General features: G+C 40.5%; 1 protein-coding gene across 3 annotated transcripts in view; it reads left to right on the top strand.

Moving 5' to 3' along the window:
- map3k22 (mitogen-activated protein kinase kinase kinase 22) overlaps window positions 1–22,095 on the top strand; it is a 120,810-nt gene that overhangs the window by 54,425 nt on the left and 44,290 nt on the right. For all 3 annotated transcript variants that reach the window (XM_043687909.1, XM_043687908.1, XM_043687907.1), the window contains exons 7-11: window positions 676–787; window positions 4,816–4,949; window positions 8,294–8,367; window positions 13,666–13,727; window positions 19,419–19,511. In XM_043687909.1, the coding sequence (XP_043543844.1) occupies window positions 676–787; window positions 4,816–4,949; window positions 8,294–8,367; window positions 13,666–13,727; window positions 19,419–19,511 (475 nt within the window). The remainder of the gene's footprint in view (window positions 1–675; window positions 788–4,815; window positions 4,950–8,293; window positions 8,368–13,665; window positions 13,728–19,418; window positions 19,512–22,095) is intronic.

The raw sequence follows: 22,095 nt of genomic DNA, 5'->3' as shown, positions 1-22,095 counted from the left end.
CATCTAGTTCTCTCTGCTTCTTCAACCTTTAAGAATTGTTCCCGTTACATTATATTGTCTGTCCATGTTCTGGCAACCAAAATACATCTTTTCACATTCTCTGCTTTGAACTTCATCTGCCGCCTGTCTGCCCACTCCATCAACTTCTAGGCTTCTTCACTAATGTATTCTTGTGGATAATCCATCTCTGTTTCACCATTGGGCAAAGTATTTCCACTCAATCACTATTCCCGAACGTATCTTTCAGGTTCAATAATTGTGTCACTCAAGTGTACTTTCTTTTGTAAATAAGCTAGCAAAAAGACAGGTAATATTGCAGACTCTGTGCCTCTGAGCACAAATACTTAACTGTTGAAACAGCTGCTGAAATCTGCAACTGAGTTTTGAACAGAAATGTGCAATAGCACCAAGTCCGTGCACTTAACAACAAAAACAGAAAGTCTTGAATTAGGCAGAGTGTCTGTCATCATCTGAATAAACAAAAGATCAGAAATAGATCCTTCATTAGATCGCAAGGGCCCTCACCCAAAATGTCAACTGTCTTTCAGATGTTGATAGGCTTACTCGGCATTTCCTGTCTGCTTTGATTTCTGTCATCGGCACTTTGTTTTAGCAGTAAAGTTGATAAACCAGAGACAATGTGGTATTTATTTTATTTCTATGTAATTCTGACAGGTGAACTGTAAAACCACAGAGAAGCTGCCGGAAATTAGAATGGCAAAATCTATGGGAGACTTGTTGGGATCATTGTATAATGGGAGTGAGCGTCATCGGAAGCTCTCAACAGGTGAGGCAGTTGATACAATATTGTTGTATAAGTACTCTCTGAAATAAAACAGTAAAAATTGGTGAAACGCAGCATCCTCTGTGGAGAGAGATACATAGTCCAATATTGACTTGAAATATCAACTCTGTTACTCTCTTCATAGATGCTGCTAAGCCCTCTGAGTTTCTCCAGCACTTCCTATTTTTGTTTCTGATCGCCAGCATCTGCAGTATTTTGACATAGCTTGTAATCTGTTCTAGATTACCTGATCCCAGTCAAAGTGACAGTGGTAGAAGCTGATACAATGCATCACAGTAGTCTTGGGTCAAGGTGTGGAAAATCAAGTTGTCCTTCATAGACGAGATTGGGATGAGCTTAACTTGCCCCTCACTCCCAAGTGGTGAATCAGTCTACCTCCATATCAATAACAGCCATGTGCAGGAATGAATTAAATTACCATGGAACCTTACTCCAATGAGGAGTCAAAGCTTTCAAGAGCTTGATCCCTACTGATAAGTCTTTATCCAATTTTTAACTTTAACTTGAGTACAGATGCTCAATCTTCTCCTCGGCATACTTGCAAAATCCACTTTGAAATTTCATACGGAAATAATTAAACATCTTTGGGGAGGGGTGTCCTAAAACTTCAAGCTGTTGCTGTTACAGTAGTTTCTCAATCATGGATTTCCTCTCTTTTCCTTACCTGATTGAAATGACATAATATTGCAAATTCAATAGAAAGAGATTCAAACCCGCATTCTGTGTTGTATCGCTCCGTATACTGGTTTGGGCATAGCTGCAATTTTCAGTCCATTTTTCATGAATGTAAATTGTATTTTTCATTCTCATCCAAATTTTTGATGCCTGTTTCCTAACATTTTTCCTGTATCCAAATAAATCTAACCTTGCCAACCCATTATTAACAAGGTAACCCTGACTGCTGTAGTTTTAACTCACTTTCTGGCCTTACTGCACACTATTTCAGAAATCTTGTTAAACTCAGAACCCACAGTTTTGGTATTCTTGCATTTTTCTACCTCAGCATACCTTTCTCATTGGTTATCGAGACTCTGGACTCTGAAACTCATTTCCTCATCACACCTCTTGCCACTTGCAAAAATCTGCTCAAAATAATTCTATGATTCTAAAACAAATCTACTCAGCCAGACTTTCTGTGACATCCTCTGACCTTGTACCTACTTGATGCCCATTCCCAATTTGTAAAGTGCTTTTGGATATTTATGACCTCAAAGGGACTAGAAGAATGCAGACTTTTGCAGATATTCATGTTATTAAAAATGTCTGGAATTAGACTGTTGAAGTTAAAAGAACTTCATTAAGGGCACTTAGTGAAAGGGCACTTTTGGCAGTACATGGGTCCTTTGTGAATACTGGTTTCTCTGTCTCCTCATTCCCATCTCTCCATCTGAAAAAAAACTGTTGAAATGAAGCCTATGTTAGGTGGGGGTACAATTACAAAAATAAATTTTCATCAATCAATGCCTTGTCTTGACCCTCCATCTGTCTCTCCTGATAGGGCTTACTTGCGTTTTCCAGGAAGCTGGTGCACTCACTTGATGTTCAAATTTGGTCAACCTCACTAAAGCTGAGGAAGCAGGAATGACCATTATGACAAGTCTTCAGCTTTGGCTCTAACCTTTTTGTAGCAGTAGTGCTGTGTGGGGAGGGAGCCTGAGGCATCAAACAAGGCTGTTAAAGATTTTGTATAGGTAATCACATGTAAACTTTCAAGTGGTTCCTCTAGAATCCTCCAGAACAAGTACACTTGGGTCCCAGTATATTTACCAACAAAGTCACTGCTAGAGATGTGAATTTTATTGCTGCTGTTTGTAGCTTAGACTGTGCTAGATCTGATTTTAAATGAACAAATTTAGCCTCCAAATGAGTCTGAAGCCAACGACTCATTTGTGTTATCAGAAGACTGACTTGAGTTCGTTATTATTAATCATGTGCTTCCTGCAACATTAACAGCTTCGGCTAACTTCCTGTAATCAGTTCCCACAGAAATCTGTGTACCCTTGTCAGTCTGATCGCAGGCTTGACATTGCAATGCCATTGACTTTTATGACTGAGAGCATGGTTTAACTCTTAACAAAAGATCACTTTAATAGTTCTATTTTTGGATAAGAAAAAGTACCATTTAAATGAACTGTTCTGAATATTATGTGCTGTTTCTGAGCAGTAAAATTGTCTGCTTTGAAAGAAAATATAAACCATTCTTACAACATCAGGATATTTCAAAGCTTCAGAAATGCTTTTGAAGTGAAATCACTGTTGCAGTGTAGAAAATACTGTTTCCAATTTATACACAGCAAGGTTCCAAAAACAGCAATGTGATAAATGCCCAAGGCATTTAGTTTTTTTAAGGTGTTTGTCAAATGATAAAAAAAACTAAAACCAGGATACTAGGGATAATTCCCATGCTTTGCTTCGAAATAGTGAAGCAGATCTTTTAGTTGCACCTGAGAGGACAAATGTTACACTTGTTTAATGTTTCATCAGACAGACGGAATGTCCAATAGAGTAGTACCACCTCCTTGTACTTCCGAGACGTCTGGGTGGGGAGGACTGAAGTAAGTCATGTGCTACTAGATTTCCCTTAATGGTTAATCAGGCTGGTGTCAAGCAGAAAGCCTTGTTACTGATAAGCAAAGATTATTTCTTAGGATTCTCATATGAGGAAGTGTTACATTCACAGGAAAAGAATCAAGGTTTCTATTTGTGGATTATTTGGTTTAAAATGCATATTTAAAATACAAGTCCATTAAAATTACTGATTAATTCTGGGCACTTAGAAAAGTAGTAATGGACAGTTAAAGCAGATTCCCAGCAAAAAGAGGGAGGATAGGTTTAATGTGGATTTAATGTAGGTTTTCGAATAGGTCTTAAAGAGGAGCAAGGGCAACTAGAAACGGCCATTCAGTGACAGTTCTGTCAGTAATATCCTCACCAGAAAATAAATGTTTAAATAAATTGAGGGTAAGAAAATGTGAATATCAGTCTTACCTTTGCCTGTTCCAGCTTTGTAAATGATTCTTGTATCGGTGACCATTCCTGCTAAGCTGAAGCAACAGTATTTATAATATGAGAGACAGCATCCATGATCTAAATCTGAGCCTGCCTCCTCTCACCTTCACTTCAGTGCATTAGAACAGACTAGAAAGTGTGTGGTGCTGGAAAAGCACAGCCGGTGAGAGAGCATCCAAGAAGCAAGAGAGTTGACTTTTCAAGCATAAGCTCTTCATCAGGAATTAGGGGCGGGCCAAGGGGGCTGAGAGGGAGAGGGGAAATGAGGAAACTGGTGAAATCAACATTGATCCTATGTGGATGGAGGGTCCCAAGGCGAAAGATGAGATGTTCTTCCTCCAGGCCCACTTTCCCTATCACACTTTCTCTGTTTGTTTAGATCAAGGCTTATCGGTATCTCAGCGCCATTCAACTATCTACATCTCAAATCCTTGATACCTATTGATAGCCAAAATCTATTGGTCTTGCTTTTGAAGATTTCAATTATGCTAGCACCAATAGTCTTTTAGAGTGTGACAAATATCCAATACCCTTTGTTTAAAACTTTGTGATTTCATTGCTGACTTAGCCTGCCCTGATTTAAGATTTTGCAACTTTGTCCTGGTTTCCATACTAAAGAAATAGATTTTTTTATTGACCCTATTGAAAATTTTTATTAGTTGAAACACTTCTATTCGTTTACCCTTTTTTTAATACTTAATGGACTATAGCCAGGTCTTTCCACATAATTTAGTCCTTTCAGCCTCCCTTAAAGTAAGGTAAAGTCACCATAGTCTGACTTACTCTTCTATTAGAGAGATGACTAGTGCCTGTTTCACCTAGGCCAGTCTGGTGAATGTGCATTGCGCATCAAACCAACTTAAGATCTCTAACATAAGCCATTTAAAGAGCATGTGTGTTGCTAAGGAAATCTTGAAATTAATTTTTTTTTGTTTCTTGCAAAAGCTTTCTCAAGTCAAGTAAGTTCATCTTTGTATTCTAATTCATTCTACTTGCTACAGGTTCCCTACACACGGGACGTAGCTCACCTCCACCCGGCAGTGTTCCTGATGGACAGCAGCAGTTTGTACGGCAAGGATCTTATGCCAGTATCCACAGCGAGGGAGAATTCATCCCAGAGTCATTGGAACAAAGTGTAAGGGTCATTCCACCTCCTGAATTGCTCGGTGTTACATAAGGATGTTGGAGATACTTGATCATGCCTGGTGAAAGTACATTTCTAGGTGCAATAGGGAAAAAAAACCTCAATATTCTCTTGTCTTAAAGCGGTAAATGCATGAGTTAATAGTTTGAGAAAGACTCTGAGGAAGGGATTTTGATGAAAATCATATTGGAATTGTTGGCATTGGCTGATGGTATAAAACAGACGGTTCCTAAGACGAACTCATCTCTGATTTTAATACATTTCTGCTGAAATTAGTTTCTATTAAACACAATGGGAACAAATGTATAAAAAGTTGTTGATTCCGTATTGCCTGTTTTACATACAGCTGTAAAACAAAACTTATCCCTGCTCCATGGGGATGAATTGTCCTGCAGTTTCACGGTAAATTGATGTTCTGATGCAGTACCTCATTTTCAACAGACCTTTCCTTTCCAGTTTGGAAAAAAATGTACTTATTATCAATATTCACCCATTAAAATGGAAGGTGATGCATAATTTGTGGTGGTGTAATGCAGGAAAAATCAGATGAAATGTAAACAGTTTATGAAGATTTTCTAATCTGATCTGAATCCAGCTTCTTTTATACTTGTTCACTCACAATATTGTGCCAGTTTAATGAAATTGTGTTTATAGTTGGATGTTTTGGCTGCACAAATTTAGGCAATTACCCATTGTTTCTTTTCATTGAATGGAAAATCATGGCAAGAGTGGCCCTGAAATCTAGAGATGCAGCCCCTGTGAGGTGGCAGGTTTGGTTTGAAAAGGGCACCTAATTAGTAGGGGAGGTGCCATGGTCAAATTCCACCACCTTTCCACCTCTATCAGAATTATACTTTTGCTGGAAGGCCCATGGTGTCCATCCTGAGGCCCTTGAGTTACCAATTAAGTGCCACTTCTAGCCCTCCACCCATCATGCCTCTCCATCAACCTCAGCAAAATGAAGGAGCAGATCATTAGCTTCAGGAAACGGGGCGGAAGGCACACCCCTGCCTGCATCAATGATGCTGAAGTGAAGTTGGTCAAGAGTATCAAGTTCCTGGGAATCGTGATCAACAATATGTCTGGTCCACCCACGTCGAAATGACGGTCAAGAAAGCACAACAATGTTTCTACTTTCTCACAAGGCTAATGAAATTCAGCATGTCCACAAGGACTCTTAGCAATTTTTATAGATGCACCATAGAACGCATCCTATCTGGATGCATCATAGCATGGTGTGGCAACTGTTCTTCCCAAGACTGCAAGAAAGAGAGTGAAGAGCACAGCCCAGTCCATCACGCAAGCCAACCTTCCATACATTGACTCCACCTATACTTCCTGCTGCCTTGGGAAAGCGACCAACATCATCAAAATCCCCTACTACCCTGGTTTACCCTGGTTATATTCACTTCCATTTTCTTCGGTCGGCACAAGATATAAAAGTTTGAATATCCTTACCAATAGATTCAAGAACAGTTTATTCCTCACTGTTATCAGACTTTTGAATTGACTTCTCAAATATTAATTCTGATCTCTCTCCGCATCTTCTCTGTGGTTGTAACACTATTCTGTTCTGCTTCGATGGTACAATCTGCCTGTATAGCACACAAAACAACACTTTTCACTGTTTCTTGGTACATGTGACATTAGTTAATAAATTAATCAATTATCAACTCTCCCACACACTCCCCCGCCACCCCCCCAGCCGCTGTCTTCAAGTGGACCTATTAACATGAAGCATTCCCAAAAGCTGATGACCTCTCAGCAGCTTGTCCCTTTGGGCAGTGTAGGAGTGTGACTCCTAGGATTCCAGGAGTTGGTCTTCTATCAGCAACCATGGCCTTCTATGTGGGGCTTCTAAGCATAAGAGCTATTCCTTCTTGTTGGCCAACATCTCTCATTGGGTGGGACTCCCCAAGGTCTTGATTCAAGACAGAGATGCAGGCTCCACCTTTTATTGTAGGTGCATTCCCCCACCCCCAAATTTCAACCTTCAAGTTCTTTTCTTCATTGTAGTCCATGTCAATCCCATCAGCTTGGAGTCTCCCATGTTCCAACTCAACCCTTTTATTCATCTATTCATCTCCCTGATTGTTCTGAGCCGAAGCCTATCATCTAGTCATCTCCAACATAGTAATCCCTATTTGAAGCCAAGGTGGTGGTGATTGTTGAAGATCCCCTTCCTGTAGTACCCTATTCTCTCATATGCTAATATTGACTTATTTAATTTACATCAGAGGTATTCAAGTGATGTCATGTGCTTTCTTGGAAATAATACCTTGAGTTCCCTGTTCCAAATGACTTTCTGACCTATTTTAAAAAGTACAGAATTGAAACCACACATCTATTTTACCTCAAGTGCCAAATAGGTATAAATGTATTATTTAACTACTGCACATTTGCTTATACTGTACCTGAATATGATGTACACATGGAGCAATCCATCAAATTCCTGCCGATCCTTGTCCTCTTCTTTCTGGTAGGTGCTGCACTGAGTAAGAGTAGCACATGTTGAAAGTCTGGCAATCATTTAAGGAATGGAACTTTATTTACACTTCACTAACAAAGAGGAAGGCAGAGATTGCTCTGCGCAAAAGCTATCATTTCAGGTGTTTAGAATAGTTTCCAAGCTAGTATGGGGTATTTTTTTTTAAAGATTACTCAGGTGGGCTGAAGCAGTAGCTTCCTGCATTTTTGCCTACATGATGTCTGGAGCTACAGATTGTATTGGTAGAGGCTCCAACCTTTATTTATCACACAGCTGTCAGGAATCTCTTCCATTTTTATTGTCTGCCATTGGCATGTGTTGGACAGAATAATCTACCTGTCTGGCTGGGTTATGAACTTTCCTTGACCATCAGGTCCTGGGGTAGAATTTAAACTCAGAACTCTTGATTGAGAAGCAGGGATAGTATCCACTGCACCTCTGTAGCTTGTGTGTGTGTGCCACTTTAAGGAGATATGACGCAATAAGCAGTGGCTTACTCACGAGTGAAGACCATTTGTTTGCTGGGTTTTGTTGCTATAGCTCCACTGTTTGCAGAATCACCGTGGGGAAACTGTAACTCAAGCAAGGTAAGAATATTACTATTGCATTGGCACTGGTCTTAATCTATTGGAAAGGAATGTATAGATTTGCACAGCTGCATCCTCTTATTTCACTGGATTTTTTCCAAGGTTAAAAGGTACAGCCATTTTCTGTTGACATTTGATTCTACATTTATTCCCATACGTTATAGTATGAAATCAGACTTTTGTTTGGACTCTGTAGTTGTTCTGACTCCAGTTTCACAAAGTTTGCTTTTTTCAAAGTTTGCTATTCTTCTTAACTACAGGTTTTGGATCCGTTCAGCAGTGCTGAGGCATCGCTATCTGGAAGTTGTCAGTCGCTGGATAGATCAATAGACAGGTAGACACTTGCAGCTGTGGAAAAAAAAGATTGAGCAATGTCAATGTATTTGTGGATAGTCCTTTACTAAGAGAAGAGATAAGAGCTTTGCTTCCTATTCTCTTGCGTAGCTTGGTTCATATCAGTTGCAAGAACCCAATCAAATTTGTAATTTCAGCTGATGCTAACGTATAACACTGAGGGAGTGATGAACTGTTGTAAGTGCTATCCTTTGAACAGAACATTAAGTTGAGGTTGTATCTACCTGTTCAATTTGGGACTAAATCCTGTATATAAAAAAAAGACTGATATTGAGCACTGATGAGACCAAGTCGATCAAAAGCTGTGTTCATCTAAATTTATTGAGGGTAGAAACATTGGACTGTATTTTCTGAGGAGAGGCTAACTTGAAAAGGTTGTCACTCTGTTCCTTCCTTTTGACACATTAAAGTGTTGCATGTTTCTGGCGGAAGATCTCCTCCCTGCCTTTGGACACAAACCCTTTATCCGCATGCCGTATCCTAGCTTCCCTTCTTCGCTCTGGAGATGATGCCCCTTCCCTAGTTGCTGGAACCAAACCAATGTTCCCACACTGCTAGACCTGACCACACCTGCTCAATCCCCAGATCTGACTCCCTCTGCTATGCTGCCCCACTGCTGGGCATTTTCTCCCCCCCCACCCAACTACAGTGATATACCCTAAATACTCCATCATTTACCTAGTCTACTTGCCAGCTCAAGACTGACATTGACCACTGATAAGATTAAGTGGATTGAAAGCTGTGTTTATCTAAACTTATTGAGGGTAGAAACATTGCACTGTATTTTGTGAGGAGAGGCTAACTTGAAAAGGTTGTCACTCTGTTCTTTCCTTTTGACACATCGAAGGGTTGCATGTTTCTGGCAGAAGATCCTTCCATAATCAGAGCTGCACTTGCACATTCTGACAGTTCCTTCATCGTATAGAACAGTCAGGGGAAGGTAAACCCTGCCCTCATTTTTCTCAAAGCAGTCAGTTGGTGTGTCTTGTAAGTTAAAGATCCAGTATCACAGATACTCACTTTGACAGCTGCTATGAATTGGTAAATACATAAAGTAGGAGAGCGGCTAGTGCTGGGAAGGCAGCATGGCAAGTGAGAAGGGTTCCAGGCTAGTAGGGTGCCAGGTTGGTAGGGTACCATGGGGTAGGGGTTAGTGTGCTGGGGGAAGGATGCCAGGCTAGTATACTAGAGTGCAGTTTGGCAAGGAGATCAGGTAAATGATGGAGTATTTAGGGTATATCAGGGTAGTTGGGTGATACTAGTTGGTGGGCGAGGGGGGGGGGTGCGGCTTGGGGAGGCAGGAGTGGAGAAAATGCCCAGCAGTGGGTCAGCATAACAGAGGGAGTCAGATCTGGTGACTGGACAGGCATGGTCAGGTCTAGCAGTGTGGGAACATTAGTTTGGCACCAGCAGCTATGGAAGGGTCATCATCTCCAAAGCGAAGAAAGGGAAGCTCGGGTGCGGAGTGTGGATAAAGGATTTGTGTCCAAAGGCAGGGAGGAGGGCCTAGGTTTTGGGATGACTTTGGGTCCCAGGCATAGAGGGTTGGGCTTTGGGTCTGGTCACTGGTGTGTGTCAGGTCCCAGGAATAGAGGAGGCTAACGGGTCTGGAGGTGGTTGGTGTGGTTGGGTTGTGGGAATCCACAGGATCCCCACGTACAGTTTCCATATATGCTTCAGAAATAATAGTCTGGTCAATTGGAAAATCCAGGCTATTATTCTCAATGGTATGTTAATTTTTTATATTTGTTAGTGTCCTGGATATTCTGAAGACTGTTTGTCACAGTCAGGTTGGGATGGAGGATCTGTTCTGGACATGATTGTCAGGGGAGGTGCTGGGGGTGGGGAGGCTGTTAATCAGTGAGTCAGAGAATCGGTTTAAAGCTATCCAGGAGTTAGTCTAGATTTTCCATCCTCTAAACATCTGCGTAATTATTAGCTTAACTGAGGTGGAATCTTCTGAATTCTCCAGTTTTAATGGACTCTTTGAATGGTTTCTAGTTGCCAGGAAATTGAATTTTCTACTGCATCTGGAAAAATGTCAGATTGTCAGGCTCTGTACTGTCCTCAGACTTCTGTTCTTTGGAAAACGGGATTGTCAATCCCTTGAATGTGTTCCATTTGTTTAGATCATGGCTGCTCAGTATGTTAACTCCATTAACCCATCTGGTTTCCTAACTTTTGATGTCCTTGACTATAAGCCTTACTTGACTATAAGCTTTAACAGTTTTTTTTTTCTGGTGAAAGGGTTCAAGATTTCCCATATTCTTTGTGTGAAGGAATGCTGTCTAAAATCATCTCCAATTTAATGGAAATAGCCCTTTATTTTGGATTCTTCCTTGGAAAGAAAAACATTTTTTTGTCTAGCGTATCAAGTCTTTGAATCATCTTAAATACTTATGTTTGCTCACCACTTTTATATATTCAAGCAGATTTCATGCAGATGTTCTTCTGCCTTAACACGTAACTCCAGGACAGCTCTGATGAAGCCGTATCTCTCTCACTTCCAATGGCACTGCATCATTTCTGGGACGTGGTGACTGGAACTTAATGAAGCTATTCAGATAGGATCTAATCAAAGTTCTGTACAGCGATAGCATAACTTCCATCCTCATCTTCAGACATTTCAACAGTTGTTTTGTTTGTTGATGGAATGTGGCCATCACTATCAAGATCAGTCACCCATAATTGCCCTGGAGGTGTTGGTGATGAGATGCCTTCTTAAATGCTGGAGTCTTTGATGCGTAGGAGAATTCTAGGATTTTAAACCGGCAATATGTCATCAGGGTGGTGTATGCCTTGGGGGGGGATCATTTTGCAGGGAGACAGTTCCATGCAGCTGCTGCCCTTGTTCTTCTAGATGATGGAAGTTGGAATTCTGGAAGGAACTGTTAGAGGAGTCTTGATGAGTTGGTGCACATGGTTGCCACGTGAGTTGGTGATGAAGTGTGTGGATGGGGTGTCATTCAAGTGGCTGCTTTATCTTGGATTGTGTCAACTTTCTTAAGTGTTGTTGGAGCGATATCCATCAAGTGTTCCACTACAGATGGTGGTCAGACTGGGTGAGGTAGTTGCTCACTGCAGTGTTCCTGGCCTCTGACTTGCTCTTGGAGCTGCAGTATTTATATGATTGGTCCGGATCAGTTTTTAGTCAGTGGTAACTTTCAGTCCGTTCATAGTTTGTGTGATGGCAATGCTATTGTTCATCCAGGTTAGATTCTTTCTTGTTGGAAAAGGTCATTGCCTAGCACTTGGGAGGCACTAAAGTTGGATGTTGTCCAGCTCTTGCTCGCAAATGATGCGCAGTCATCAGCGAACATCCTCACATAGATCATACAGCATGACTACAGACCCTTTGCCCCAACTTGTCCATTCTGACTAGGTTTCCTAAATTGAACTGGCCCCATTTGCCTGCATTTGGCCCATATCCCTTTAAATCCTTCCTGTCCATGTACCTACCAATCTACCTTCATGTGTTTTAAGACCTTCAACACTCCTATTATGTAATACGGACGGTTTTCAAGACTCCTGATTGTATGATGAAGGGAAGATCATAGATGAAGCAGCTGAAGATAGTTGGGCCAAGGGCACTATCCTGAGGAACCCCTGCAGTGACATGCTGGAGCTGAGATGACTGACCTCCAATAACTACATCTTTCTTTGTGCTATGTATGACCCCAGCCAGTGCAGAGTTTGCCCTGACTCCAGGTTTGCTGGAGCTCTTTGATGCTACATTCAGTGCCTTTGATGTCATTCTCACCTCTCCTCTTTTTACCAGATGCTTCTGACAACTCCCTTGGCAGTTCCATTTAGTTTATGCACAATCAGGTTACCTTTAAAAATACCAAAGGACGCTTTGTCTCCCACAACCGTATCGCACCTCCCTTAACAATGTCCCAGTACTACAACCGAAAGGGTCCTCTACCTAGCAAAAATGCACTTAACAGTTCTAATGTGGACCAGATTTCCCATCCTAGGCGGCAAAATTAAGAGATACCTGGTGATGTTTTATATGGCCAGCTGTCTCTGCAAACCTGCAATTTGAAGCTCCCCCCCCCCCCCCCCTGCAATTCTCCACAAATGTCAAAAACTGTAGGTGCAATGTGCTGGTTGGGAAGTCTAGATCCATGCCTCCAAAAAATGTCGTCCACAGTATTATCTGTTCCTCCTCTTACCTTGAGGTGTTGTTGGATAAGAATAGAAATATTCTTAGGGTTGAATAAAGAAGACAAAAAGGACCAAATTTTAGATATTTTTATTCAATCTGTTCAGATATCTTCTGACACATCATGGCAACAGGTGGGATTTGAACCGAGGCCCTCTGGCTCAGTGATACAGTACTGAAGAGCACCTAGGACCAATTTATATGCTTATTCCATCTACCAGGAGGCATTGATTCAAGACTTGCTTTGATTCCATAGGTGGTATCAGTTATCACCATACGGCCTTCCTCATGAGGGAGCAAATCAATAGGCAACAGATTGGAGCTGGTGTGGGATATTTCAGTTGAGTCCACATTTGTCCTCATGTAACTTTCTGGTAATGAATCATTGGACGGGAATAAACAATGAGAACCTTGGATAGGCTTTTTACTATTTCTCTCTCTCTCTCTCTCGAACTCCTTTCTTCCCAATTACATGCTGCAAAAGTCTGAAATTATTAAGTCAGATTAACTGATTGATGTGTATAATAAGATTTGTGTCCTGTGATCCTGCCCCACTAGCTATCTGATGGAGGGGCTGTGCTCTGAAATAAATAGTGCTTCCAAATAAACCTGTTGGAGTATTACCTGGTGTTGTGTGATTTTTAACTTTGTTCACCCCTTCCACTGGCACTTCTACATCATAGGAATTTGAAGATATGTCATGACCGCCCTTATAGAGACTATCATTGATTATTATAAAATCAAGGAAAACTGCTGTCTGTACATGGTCATGTACATGTGACTGCTCACCCACAGCAACAGGAAAATCCTTAACTATCCTCTGAAATGGCCCAAGCGAGGCCTCAGTTCAAGGCCAATTAAAGATCAGCGCACATCCCACAAAGGGTTAGTCAGTCACTGGGTTATTTGAGCAAATCCTTTGCAATACATTTCAAATTCAATTGTAACTTCACTTTGATGGTAGTACCTAATCATCATATGAATTCTTACCAAGGATTTAAAAGCATTAAATAATAACAGAATTTCAGTCAATTACTGTAAATTAAGGGCATGAAGTCAAATATTTTGATTTCTAAACTCTTTGTATGCTTTCATTATTTTCAAAATTCATAGCCCATCCTTCACCCAGCCTGGAGTTGCAAAGAGTTATACCGATGAATGCTTCAACTTCAAAGGTAAGAATTTCATATGAACTGCCTCCCATTACTGTGGCTTGCAAAAAGGTAAATCAAAATTAATATGAGAGAACATGTTTCAGTACCTTACTTTAAGGTAGGGTAAGGTTACAAAACGCTCTGTAGTTACTTGAGAACCAGTAAGATACTCAGTTGATGGGAAGGTTGGTTTGTGTAAAAGGTTGAGATGGGTTGTCTGAAGGACCTGCATTATTGGGATGGGGTGTTTAAATATGTTGATAATGAAGAAAATATAGTCGAGGCGAAGAGTAATTCATTTACACAGAGGTGATGGTGGTGATCCATGTACAATAACATGATGCCCCATGTTGAAACGATTGTAATTAAAGCATTTGAAAGGTGATGAGCTGAGCATCAACTTTGACAGGCCAACAGTGGCATTGGTACTGTCCAATGAATCTGAATAGAGGATTACTTACCGGCAACGTTTCTATGCCTGTCTCAAATTATCTGCAAGATCGTGGTGGTTGAGCTGCCTTTGTGAACTGTTGCAGTCTTTGTGGTATCAGGTTCTACAGTCCTATTGGAGAGAGAACTTCAGGAATTTACTCAACAACACGAGGAAATGAAGATCTATTTTCAATCAAATATTGTGCAGTTTGGAGAGTAGCTTTTAGGTGGCTGATCCAGATAACTTTCTAGATTAAGGTAATGCTTTAATATGTCCAAGTTGTTATTACATTGATCCTGACAAACTTTCCATTTACTTGTATCCACTGGTGATTTGGTGGTGGAAAGTATTTTTCTTAAAATGTGCCTGAGGAATGGAAGACTCTTTTTGAGCACTGATAGTGTCTTTACATCTGAGCTGGGGTCCTAGGTTCAAGTCCCACCTGCTTCAGTCGTGTATAATACTATCTCTGTGGCACAGTGGTAATGTTTCAGGGCCAGGAAGTCCCACCTGCTCCAGATGTGTGTCATTACAAGCCTGAACAGTTAGAGTAGAAAATATCCTGTTTTTATTCTTTTTTGACTTTCTCTCAGCAGTTTGATGTAACTGCGGGGCTTCTTATGCCATATCTGTGAACAGTGAAAAGTCAACTACAATACTTTGGTGTGGGGTCACATGTAGGTCAGGCCAAATGTAAGTGACGGATCATCTTTCATAAAAAATGCTAATGAACCAGATTGGCTTTTCAGCCAACTTTTAAAAAATTCGGATCAGCATTACTTGTAGTTGTTTTATTTTTCCGATTTATTCCAATTAGTTGTATTCAATAGTAAAATTTAATTAATTTAATGTCCAGTTTAGTCCAGGCCACTGGAATATTAGCACCTATGACAGTAGGGTGGGTTTGGCAATGGTGAGGCTGAAATAAGAAGTTAGTCAGGCTGATCACCTGTGGTTCATCTCAATCTCTGTCAAATTCTCACTTAATAACCATACCTGAAAATTTCTCAGACGTGGTCATAATTGTAACCAAGAGCAGGAATTCTAGGTTTTTTAATCGTTCCTAAATTGAAAAACGAAATGTCTCCTAAAACTGATACATTGTTTTTAAAAGCCAGCTAACAGTACAAGCTAGGAATTAAATCTTGACCTTGTGACACAGTAGTAGCATCCAGACCTCTGAACCAGAAGGTCTGGGTTAAAGTTCCACCTTCCTTAGACATGTCTGAAGAGGTTTCCTTTTTAGATTACTTACTTACAGTGTGGAAACAGGCCCTTTGGCCCAACAAGTCCACACCGACCCTCTGAAGAGCAACCCACCCAGACCCGTTTCCTTGCATTTACCTCTTCACCTAACACTATGGGCAATTTAGCATGACCAATTCACCTAACCTGCACATTTTTGGTCTGTGGGAGGAAACCCACATTGATCAGAAATATTTTAAACGTTGCCCTCATTGCTGTGATTGCACCAGCACCATGCATGTGCTAACAAAACTGGCGGGGGAGTCTCTTTAATCTGAATTTGAGAATATTCAACAAAGACAGAAACCGTTATAATGATAGACTCCCATTGATAGTCAGTAACCTGTTTACACTGACAAACCAGACTTAAACATGAAGAGTAAATTGGAGAGGTTATTCGAAAGATGCTGATGTTTGACGCACTGTTTCTCAGCAAGGAATTGCCTGTTGGCTGGGAATGGAGGGACTGGGATAAATATTTTGACAGATTGATTTCAGATCAAATTATTGCTTTACGAACATGTGTATTGTATCAACGTACTAAAAAGAACTCCACCCAAGAATTAGTGACCATAATTAAGTCAGTATGACTTTTCATGCTTTTAAATCAGACTGACACAAGGGTAAGTGCTCATTTTTATCTGGCACGAATAAAGCACTTACAATTAATAAGCATATTCAACATGGAAAGTATCCCAAAATTCTAAGCAGCTGGTAATATAACCCAAGTAGGAGTAGAAGGAAACATGACGTTTTGCTTTTTTTTCAGAATAACCTTGAACTAAAGAAAAAGAATTCTGACTACAGGGAATAATCAGAATTTTTCAGATTTTGTCCCCTTCCATTATGTCATTCAGTTGTGTTAAACCTGTACTAACAAAAGCACAGTACCTTAAACTTAATTTTAATCAAGTCTGGATTATTTGTGAGTATTGTTAGTGGAAAGTAATGCAAAAGACAATATTTTTCCACATTCTCATGATCTGTCATTCCATAGAACTTGACAAAAATACATTCTAAAAGTTCGAGGCAAGCTGCTCAATTTGGGATTCAAACTAATGTTGTGTCTTACTCTTACGTACACAGACTAGATCTGTGGCTGGAGTCATACTGAACATGAGGAAGATGGTTGTGATTTTTTTACAGGTCAATCATTTCAGCTCCGGAGGTTCCTCAGGGCAATGAAAGAAAAATGCTGCAGACTGGAAGTCTGAAATAAAATGAGAAAATCCTCAAGAAATTCAGCAAGTCTCACAGCACCTGAGGAGAGAAAAGCAGAGTTAACAGAGGGTGGCTCAGTGGTTGGCACTGCTGCCTCACAGCACTAGGGTCCCAGGTTCGATTCCAGCCTTGGGCGACTGTGTGGAGTTTGCACATTCTCCCTGTGTCTGTGTGGGTTTCCTCTGGGTGCTCCGGTTTCTTCGTGCAGACCAGGTGAATTGGCCAAACTAAATTGCCCATAGTGTTACGTGTATTAGTCAGAGGGAAATGGGTCTGGGTGGGTTACTCTTCAGAGGGTTGATGTGGACTGATTGGGCTGAAGGGCCTGTTTCTAATCTAACGTTTTGAGTCCAATAAAACTCTTCTTTTGAATTGAATGGGGCTGGAAAATAGCACAATTTTATGCTGTTGGGAGGGAGGAAGAAAGTGTGGGTGGAATAGCCGATGATGGTACAAAAGAGAAAAAAAGAGTGCTAATGGTGATAAAAGAGCTATTAAGGTATAAAATAATTCTAAATGATTGGCGTGTAAAGGAAAAAATGGGTTTGTTCTGCAAATAACAAAGATAACAGGATGTGGTCAGGGTGGGGGTCTGCATTGTAATTGAAATGGAGAACAGAATTCACACTCTGAAGTTTTTGAACTCAATGTTGAGTCCTAAAGGCTAAGACCATAAAACATATGAGCAGAAATAGGGCAGTCAGTATACTGAGCCCACTCCAGCATTCAGTGATCTGCAAGTCCTCATCTCCACTTTCCTTTTTCAAATTGACCTTGGTTCCCATCATGATTATGAAACTATTTCAGCCTCGACCTTAATGAAACAATCTTGACAGCTCTCTGCAGTAAAGAATTCCACAGATTCACCACCCTCTGGGAGAAAAGTTGCCTCCTCATCTCTGACTGAAGTGGGAAACCCCACCTCTGAGATGTCTTCTGGTCCTGGGTTCTCCCACTGGGGGAAGAAACCTCTCCACATCTACCCTGTCAAACCCATCATCATCTTGGCTTGTAACTCCCACCGTGAAAAGTTGTGTAATTGACTTCACTCAATCTGATAACTTCAGCAGGAAAACAGAGTGACATGAAGCTGCTGGATTGTTGAAATAGTTTCATCAACAGCTTTCATTGGAGAAGGGAACCAACCATTCCTACAGAGTAATAACATAGAGAACTGCGGATACTGGAGATCTGAAACAAAACCCCAGAAATTTCTGGTGAAACTCAGCAGGTCTGGCAGCATCTGTTGGAAGAAAGCAGAGTTAATATTTTGAGTCTGGTGACTGCTCTTCAGAATGGTTCTGATGAAGAGTCACTGGACTCAAAATGTTAACTCTACTTTCTTTCTACAGATGCTGCCAGGCCTGTTGAATTTGACCAACAATTTTAATTTTCATTCCTACAGAATATGGCCCACACATGATTGCAGTCTACACAATACTGTCACTTGTTAATGGCCTCTGAAACGGCATACCAAACTTTTCAATTGTACTGACAATCACTATGAAGAGCACACCACCAGTTTGTGAAGTTAGTTAATAAAAGTGGGTCAGCCAACAATGCCCACATTGTGCAATTAAATATATTTCAGTTGTTTGCTGTGTCATAGAACAGGATAGCATGGTACAAGCCTTTCTGCCCTTGATGTTGTGCTGACCTTTTATCCTACTCTAAGATTAAACTAATCCACATACCCTTCATTTTACTATCATCCATGTGCCTATCCAAGTGTCGCTTATAATTGACTTCTAACTGCCCCCTGAGCAAATACAGATGAGCAATGAATGCTGGAATGGTAACGACAGCCACATCTTGTGAATGAATAAAATAAAACTGAGTATTTGTCAACAGGGATACAAATGGTTTTAGGATGTTTCAATTTTTTTTCTCTCTCCCTTCTCATATAATCTTTATGATTTTTCACACCCTTTTGCTATTACACTGTCCTGTGATTAAAGTCTGGTTTTCCCATTTATACATTTTGGATTTGAGTTGAAATACCTGCACCCAAGTTGCCAGAAACATCTTGCAGACCTGGATTCCAATTGTAAGGAGTCTGAGTATAAATATTTTGACACATATGAGCAATAACACTGGGCTACCCAGCCATATGCAAATCTCCTGAAATAAGTTTTAAAAACCATGTGTTTTTCAACAGTTTGTCTCTGTTTTCCACTGATTATTTTGGTTTCTTCTGTTACAGTTTCAGAAAGATCTTAAGTAATAAAAATACCAGATAAATCTTTTCAGAAAGAAAAAAACTTACAATTTATGAGTTCTAGATAGTGATCACTTAAATTCAAAAAGGAACCCAATGAAAATAATGTGATGTTGCTTTAGACACAAGTGTCATATGTATCATAGAGCTGGAACAATCTGCTGATTGGCTCTGGTCCTCTAGGGATGCACGAACCTTTCTCAAATTCAGCTTCCTTGGCTCTGATGTAGTACAGACTGACGTTTAGAAAATGGAAATATTTGAAGTGTACATTAAAGACAGCTTGCTGATAAGATTACAACATTGAGCTAAATTCACAGAGGCTTACATTCCTAAACACCCATGTGAGCAAGAGTTCAAAATGTTGAACAAATAAGCAAATGATCATTTATTTCATTGTCCTCTACTTCCTCTCTGTCTCCATTGAATAGACTTTTAAGTCAATTATTGATAACTGATCGGTGTAAGTCAACTCAAACCAGGTTTTGATAATGGAGGAAGTTAAAAGCTAGGTTAGCTTTGCTCATTTTTTAATTGAAATATTAAATTATTCTATTAGAAATTAGACTTATTTTACTTTTGTTTTCTCTTTCAGAACCTGCCAACCACTATTGTGAAAGAGCAGGAAAAGGTGGGACATACCCACGGCAGTATCACGTCTCAAATCACCGCAAGGACTATAGTGATGGTAAGTTAAAGCACAGAGTTTTTGAAATTCCTGTTCACGTATGACAATGCCAACTTTGTTGTTTCATTTCCTGAGGCAAAGATTAGTATCCTTGTATCCAGTGAAAATGCAGAGTATTTGTGATTTTCAGCTGGCTATTTGCTTGCTGCAAAACCTTTCTCCGAGATTCCAAAACATACGTCCGTTTCATCATTTAGTTTGATTTAAACATCATGAACCCTGAATTTGTTCCAATGAAAATGGGTTATAGGTTGCAGTTCTAGTTGCAGAATTATCTTTCAGCTAACTTTAGGAAAACCATGGAAACAAAACATTTGGCATGCTGTTTTAAAAGTACCAATTACATTGTAATACATTAGCAGAAGTTCTAGTTTTTATAAAAAGAAACAAGGTCTCCTTTGCAGCTGGAATTGTTTGACACTTGTTATCCACAATTGCAGAGATACTTGGAGACCATTAATACCAGACCCAATGGTAGCTGCTCTTTGTGTCAGAACTTGCAGAGTGTTGGCAGGCAGTCCAACTTTGAGCACTTCCTGGACCCTCCCACTGCCCACACACATGCATTTTTTCCAGTCGGTATCAGGGAATAGTCATTTGGTATGAGAACTGTGTTTTTATTTTCCACCTCCGGAGCTCAGCAGACTGAATTTAAAATGTTTGTTCTCCCATTCCCGTTATCTTTATGATCAGATAGCTCAGCACAAGTGCATGATCAAGAGTTGGACCTCCCTCATTTGTAGAGATTAATTGCACATTGGCAATGAACACACAAATTAAATTATTGACACTGTTAAAACAAGAAAGTTTTATTAAAGTTTGCTGCACTATGGTTTTCCTCTGACCATTTCGTATTCATAGAGTCATAGAGATGTATAGCACAGAAACAGAACTTTCGCTCCAACTTGTCCATGCCGACCAGATATCCCAACCAAATTTAGTCCCACCTGCCAGCACCCAGCCCATTTCCCTCCAAACCCTTCCTATTCATATTCCCATCCAGAGGCCTTCTAAATGTTGCAATTGTTTTACCCTTCACACTTCTTCTGGCAGCTCATTCCATACACGTACCACCCTCTGCATGAAAACGTTGCCCCTTAGGTCTCGTTTATATCTTTCCCCTCTCACCCTAAACCTATGCCCTCTAGTTCTGGACTCCCCCACCCCAGGGAAAAGACTTTGTCTATTTATCCTATTCATGCCTCTAATGATTTTATAAATCTCTAAAGGTCACCCCAGCCCTCAATGCTCCAGGGAAAATAGCCCTAGACTATTAAACCTCCCCAAATAGCTCAAATCCTCCAACCGTGGCAACATCCTTGTAATATTTTCTGAACCCTTTCAAGTTTCACAACATCTTTCCAATAGGAAGGAGGCCAGAATTACACACACTATTCCAACAGTGGCCTAACCAATATCCTGTACAGCTGCAACATGACCTCCTAACTCCTGTACTCAATACTCTGTCCAATAAAGGAAAGCATACCAAACACCACCTTCACTATCCTACCTGCAACTCCACTTTCAAGGAGCTATGAACCTGCACTCCAAGGTCTCTTTATTCAGCAACACTCCTAGAACCTTACCATTAAGTGTATAAGTCCTGCTAAGATTTGCTTTTCCAAAATGCAGCACCTTGCATTTATCTAAATAAAACTCCATCTGCCACTTCTCAATCCATTGGCCCATCTGATCAAGATCATGTTGTAATCTGGGGTAACCTTCTTTGCTGCCCACTACACCTCCAATTTTGCTGTCATCTGCAAACTTACTAACTGTATCTCTTATGCTTGCATCCATATCATTTATATAAATGATAAAAAGTAGAGAATGCAGCACCGATCCTTGTGGTACTCCAGTAGTCACAGGCCTCCAGTCTGGATAAACAACCTCCTCCACCACCCTCTGTCTTCTACCTTTGAGCCAGTTCTGTATCCAAATGGCTAGTTCTCCCTGTATTCCATGAGATCTAACCTTGCTAAACAGTCTCCCATGGGGAAACTTGTTGAACGCCTTACTGAAGTCCATATAGATCACATCTACCGCTCTGCCCTCATCAACCCTCTTTGTTACTACTTCAAGAAACTCAATCAAGTTTGTGAGACATGATTTCCCATGCACAAAGTCACGTTGACTATCCCTAATCAGTCCTTGCCTTTCCAAATACATGTCCCTCAGGATTCCCTCCAACAACTTACCCATCACCAACGTCAGGCTCACTAGTCCACAGATCCCTGGCTTGTCTTTACCGCCCTTCTTAAACAGTGGGACCACGTTTGCCAACCTCCAGTCTTCTGGCACCACACCTGTGACTATTGATGATACAAATATCTCAGCAAGAGGCCCAGCAATCACTTCTCTACCTTCCCACAGAGTTCTAGGATACACCTGATCAGCCCCTCTTGTTTCTCACTTTGGTTTATAACTGTACCTTTCTAAATGGAAAAAGGTGTTTCTTTCATGTAATGATAGCTGAATAAGTTAATTTGTAGTCGAAACTTCTCCTGAACCTCAAAATTGCATTAATGAGAGAGTGCTGCATAGTTAGAGATAATGCCTTTTGTATGAAAAATTAAACTAAAGC

Source organism: Chiloscyllium plagiosum, chromosome 4, assembly GCF_004010195.1.
Source record: "Chiloscyllium plagiosum isolate BGI_BamShark_2017 chromosome 4, ASM401019v2, whole genome shotgun sequence".
NCBI lineage: Eukaryota > Metazoa > Chordata > Chondrichthyes > Orectolobiformes > Hemiscylliidae > Chiloscyllium > Chiloscyllium plagiosum.
Note: the sequence above shows the minus strand (reverse complement) of the source record. Positions and strands in the feature narration are given on the sequence as shown.